At 37.1% G+C, this 6,000-nt stretch overlaps 1 protein-coding gene across 1 annotated transcript in view; it reads right to left on the bottom strand.

Annotated features, from left to right (window-relative positions):
- LOC117102103 (acylamino-acid-releasing enzyme-like) overlaps nt 1-6,000 on the bottom strand; it is a gene marked incomplete in the record, with an annotated part of 39,720 nt that overhangs the window by 9,505 nt on the left and 24,215 nt on the right. Inside the window, 4 exon segments of the mRNA XM_033242304.1 lie at nt 76-156; nt 611-694; nt 1,572-1,689; nt 5,765-5,926. Coding sequence (XP_033098195.1) covers nt 76-156; nt 611-694; nt 1,572-1,689; nt 5,765-5,926 — 445 coding nt within the window.

Raw genomic sequence — 6,000 nt, 5'->3', positions numbered from 1 at the left:
ATATTAAAAACAGGGAGATGATCAGTTATGTCGCTACATAAAAAAGGATTTAGAAATATAAGTGTTTATACTTACTCATTAAAACTGCAAATCCTAGGTGACAAAACACAGCTGGATACAACATGTAGTCTGCTACAAACACTGAGTGTGGACCACCTGCACAAAATGAAGGCGTTCATGTACAAAAATGGGAAGCTGTAGTTTGGTGGTAAATATGATTGGATTGGATTGGATTTCTTCGATGTGATACCCACCAAGGATAATGCATGAAGTCCTCAGACGTATTTCCAATGGGGGGGGGGGGGCCTTCGGGGGCCTTCTGGTGGTGAATTGAGCAGTGTACCAGGAGACAATCCTCTACTCTTTTCTAAAGAGTGAACTGCATTGCATTGCTTTAATAGTTTATTTTTAATGGTTTCGTTATTAGTTGATTTGGACACACAAAAAAGTGAGCGCTTAGTGAATCCAAAAAAATTGACATTCTTTGTGTATACAAAATCTTCATGAAGAGTTTAAAAATTATGAATTCATAGTTTTCCTAATGAAAAAAAAAATTAAATAACAAACTGAAATGAAGATTGTGCCTTAAATTTAAGGTGTATATTCTTACCGTGAGGAAATGCTATTAATGGGGGTTTGCTTTGTTCTGTGTTGCCCTTCGGTGTCAACAATATTGCCTCAAATTCAAAGTTATCTGAAATGATATTGACAAAAATAATCAAGAGTAAATCATCCCTGAGCAGGAAATATGTACTTCACTACTGTAATGACTGCTACATGCCGGTGAATGTCAATAGGCAGAGACAGTACGACTATGCCCTGCAATATCCAATTCATTTCATTTCTTTTGACAAGGCAGCAATTACAATTAGCTTCAGTTACACCCTGACCCTTTGGACATGTACAACTAGCTCACCTGTTCAAAATCGTAACTTATGATTGAAAGTAATTTCTTTTTTGTATTGTCTACTAATTTGAGTAAAGACAAAATGTTGGTTACTGTTACTGCCTAGATGCCTGGACAAATCTGAAAGAAGTATATTGTATCACCATCCGTTTAGGCATCTTACGTTTCATCATCTACTGTATAATTTATTATATTCTTAACTGCTTGTGTGAACATTATAAGCACAACTATTGGTTCACAGTTTTTCTTTATATACAAGTCTGTCTTTCATTTGCGAAGGTATTTATCGAATGGTTAAAGATGTATCAATATTAAATATTAGTTACCTCAGAATATAATCTTTTATATATGTGGTTTCACATAAAACCTGAGGCAGATGCAGGGGGTGCAGACAGTGCAAACACACCCCCTAAATTATATAAAAATAATAATTATATTGTATTGTGGATACATTATTTTTATCATTATGAACGTAGTACTGGTAATTATGGGAGTGCAATTTCCGGGCACACCACCTCAGTCCCAACCATGTTGGGGCTGAGGTGGTGTGGTCTCTCACGTATCCCCCCCTCCCCCACCGCCCGCCAAATCATGCATCCGCCTCAGTAAAACAATTATCTACAACAGTTTGATAGTGTATTAATGATAGAAAAGGGTTACTCACCAGGTGTTTTAGGGGAATAAGCCTTAATTTCAAATTGAAAATTTGAAAATTCAACATGATTTTCATCCAGATATTTCCATAAGATGGCATCATTTCCACTACCGATTTTTCCTATAACCTTTAACAAAGAGAGTATAATGTGTTTTAGTTGCGGTAGAATTTTACTCATCATAATTCAATTTGGAAGAAGTCATTTCCAGGAGATCTGTTTTTCGTTCTTAGTATATCTAATTTTGTTTTCCTACTTTTGGTGATCTATTGACATTGACAAGGATAATGAAGGGGTAATACAAGTACATAGAGAGTTAATAACTCCTGTCTGGTTGTGGGAGTGATTTGGGACCCCCCCCCCAAATACCGTAAAATCTTGAATTGAAGCCCGACAGGCTTAATTCTCAAAAAGAAGCCCAACTCGAATTGAAGCCCCCTCTTCAATTTGCAAAATTAACCTCATAAAGAACCCCATCTCAAGATAGCATAGGCTTGTTTTTGAGATAGTGCAGTACGTACACTGTACATGAATATCAAGGAAACAAAATAAATTAAAAACAGTAGTTTAGGTAATTAAATGCAGGTTAACACACTCCATGATACAGATTGATGTTTTAGTGACCCTATTTATAGTTTTATGGTCTCTTCTTCTTGAATGCTAGTCGTCGTTATACATCGCGCATCTCACTAATTTCTGCTATTCGGTGCGTTTTTGAACAAGTGCGTGCATAGACCCGTGTGTGAAAAATCTGGTTTCCTTGATGTTGGCCATCCATGTTGTTGTCGGCCACCCCTGCGGACGTTTTACCTTTCACTCTGCTTCGTGGTATGCCATTCTGGCTGGATTGTGTTCATCTAAGCGGAGCAGGTGCCCATACCATACCAGCCTTCTTTTCTTTACTTTGTTACTCCATTCTTCTTCCCCTGTCTTTCTATATAACTCATCATTCCTTATTTTCTCTGGCCACTTTATACCTAATATTCTTCTATTTCATTCTCTAACAACTTGGTCATTGTCCAGAGTTCGCTGTTGTATAGGCAGATACTGTGACATATACATTGAAGACTCTCACTTTTCAATTTGGTTGTTATTTTCATATTTTGGAGTATACCACTTATTTTAGAGAATGCTGCTAGATAGAGGTGTTTTATGTTCCTGATGTCTTCTCTTGTTCCCAACTTGCTGCCTAGAAACTTACAATTTCGCCAATCTTCATTTCCTTTCCTTTGTATGGTATACTCTTCCGTTTTGGATGCGTTTACCGTTAAGTTGTAGTCTCTAAGTTGAGGTGGCAGTTCTTTCTTTATTTCATTTACGTATTCTTGTGATGCAGATATCCATGAAATGTCGTCGGCATATTGAAGGCTCAATGTGAAATTGTATGTCTGATGTTGTTGTTGTTCATATGTTTGTGGTGAAGAGGATAGGGTAAGGCAATCTCCTTGTGGAACCCCAATATTTGATATAATAGGGTCACCTAACTCCTTTGCTATCCTTACTTTAAGTTCTACTTGTTCTATTAATATTTTAATGAGGTTTAGTTCTTCAGGTTCTAGATTTTGGGATATAATCTCGATTAGTTTTTTCCTATTCACTGTATCAAAAGCGCTGCTCATGTCTAGCATAACAAGAGTAAGCTTTTACACAGATGAGGTAATGGCTTTCTCTGTGCGGGTTCTGAGAGCAAATACATGTTCGGTAACACTTCTCCCATTGGTGTATGCTGCTTGAGAGAGTGGTATAACGCTCCTGAGTTTATCCCCTATGCTCTGTATAAGACAGATAGCTAAGATCTTTCTGATGGTGTTCAAAAGAACAACTGGCTTGAGGTTTTTGACAATACCTTTCTGAATACCTGACTTTGGAAGTGGAACTATGATTCCCTCTTTTATATCATTAGGCACTTTACCTGATCTCGCCATCTCATTAAAAATATTTGCAATAATATCAAATACTACCTCAGGTGCAAATTTGATAAGTTCTGAATGAACATCGTCCGGTCCTGGTGTCTTACCATTTTTTAGTTTCTTAGCAGCTAATTTTATTTCTGCCCTATTAAATAGTTCCTTCATCTCAAGTTTTTCAATGTGCAATTTCTTTTCAATTCCTGTTTTCTATATACTGTACCTCTTGAAAGTAGTTGGTTACTATCTTAACTTGTTCCGTCTCATTTGTAATTATGTTTTTATCCACGTCATACAAAAATGTTTTGTCTTTCTTGTCTACCCGTTTAAGGTGTCTAATAGCCTAAAACATTTTATTTGGCTCATCTTTAATGTTCTCTAATTCTTCAATTTGTTTACTTATTGTTCTTTCTTCTTCATCCCTTATCATCAAATGAATTTCTTTGAGCATTTTATTTCGTTGTTTTTTCAGGTTACTTCTATGGTCATTGCTTTTGCAGGCGTTAATTTCAATTCTCAGTTTCTTTTGTTTCTGAGACAGATTTTTAATTTCATTGTTTGGATGTCATTTACGCTATTTTTAGTTTTAAACCTTACTACATACTTAGCCACCTCCTTACAGACGTGCGCAACATGTCCCCACTTTTAAGTATGTCAGTGTTGCTTAACTTATGAGTGTCTAGTTTTTGTGTTATTCTAGCTTTGTATTTTTCCTGGTTAGTAGTGTCGGTAAGTTTTATTACGCTTAATACTCGGTTTTCATCTTAACATATTGCAGCCTTAACTGTATTTTTACTAATCTGTGGTCGGTTTCAACATTAATACCACTATAGGATCTAGAATTTGTGATACAATTTACATTTTTTTTCCTAACCATTATGTAGTCCACTTGATTTCTATAAGGGTTTCTACGTGGCGTACCATTCCTATCATTGTGCGGTTTGATTCTGGCAGGCTGCACCCAAGTTGTGCGATGAGACATTTTCTGTTGAAACATGGTGTTGGTAAGTGTGAGCTTGTGCCTTAATGCCATCTCCAACAATGCTATCCCATTACTGTTGAGCTCACCTTTTCCATATTTACCCATACAAAGCGAAAAACCATTATGGTACCCCTCTTAGCGTTCATATCCCCCGCGATGATAAATAAGCTTCTACTACTAACGCTATTTATTATGCTTTCGAGCTCGTCATAGTATTGTTCCCTTAGTACCGGCTGATTTTCACTCACCTTAAGTGTGTGTGCATAAGTTGAGATAAAATGAACATACCTTGGCTTGTTTGCTTTCTCATCAATCCTAAAAGTAGCCATACACGTTCTATCAGAAAAACCTTTAAATTTAGCACACAAACCCTTCTCTATAGCAATACCGACTCCATGGTGTGAGTTGTTGTCCGATCCCATGTAGAAAAGTTTGTATATGAGATTCCCAATACAAGGCAAGTCGATGACACCTGTGCCTTGCAGGTGTGTTTCCTGTACGCCGAGTATCTGCACATTGTATCGCTCTAGATCCAGGGCTAGGTCTTTCTGCTTTAAATGCGATCTAATTCCTCTAACATTCAATGTTCCAACCGCTGATTTTTCACATTTACGGGGTCTAATACACATATTCTTGCTTTTCACCGCAACCAAAAGGCAGGATTTCGTGAGACTTTGACATATTTGATGTTAGAATTCTGACGCTTGATAGCGCTAGTGTGGCGTCACCCAACACTTCCGGTGTTGGTTTTATAGTATTAACTCCTAAAACTTACAGCATTCAGTTTGAAAAGAAACCACCCCCTCCCCTTTACTTTGACAAATTAGCCTAGAAAAAAGCCCTTCTCGAAAAGAAGCCCATCTCGAAAAGAACTTCAAGCCCATCCAAATTTTGCAAAAAAAAGGAGCCGCCCAGGGGGCTGTAATTCGAAGTTTCACGGTATACTCCCAAAATGGGAGTTTACTTGAATAAATATGATGATTATAGAAATCCTGAAATAATGATTGTTACTCAGTTTAGCTTGCATCACTGAACATAAGCGCATGAACTATGCTTTCGATTCAAGCAAATAAATTGGCCTAGTGGAAAACCAGATTTAGGAAGGTAAAACTTGTTGTGCGGGAGGAGTGGAAAACAAACAGATTGCACGAGGCTAAAGAAAGAGACATGGGCACTCTGCCCTGTAAGCCCAGTGCTTTACATTTCAGTTTTACCTTACTAACAATACGTTACTGGCCAGTATGGGGTGCAAGTTTGAGATACGAAGCCTAACTGAAGATAAAATAATTACAAATAATAAAATCAAAGAACAAACCAAACGATGTGGTATATTGGGCGAGCCGCATACAGCAAGTACAAGATCATCTTTAACATCCAACACTGACCAAGCACCGAACTTCATCCATTCATCACCATCACTTCCAAAACTTGTAATTTTCTTGACTGTCTGTGTTTCAACATTGATCTCGATTATTTCCTTAAAATAAGAAAATAAGTATTAACAAATTAAATATAACAGAACAAATACTGAGATATGGGAAGGTAAGCCAT

This window comes from Anneissia japonica, unplaced genomic scaffold (genome assembly GCF_011630105.1).
Source record: "Anneissia japonica isolate Jap-2015-1 unplaced genomic scaffold, ASM1163010v1 scaffold171446_len717541_cov154, whole genome shotgun sequence".
Classification (NCBI taxonomy): Eukaryota; Metazoa; Echinodermata; class Crinoidea; order Comatulida; family Comatulidae; genus Anneissia; species Anneissia japonica.
This window is presented reverse-complemented; position numbering and strand designations above follow the sequence as displayed.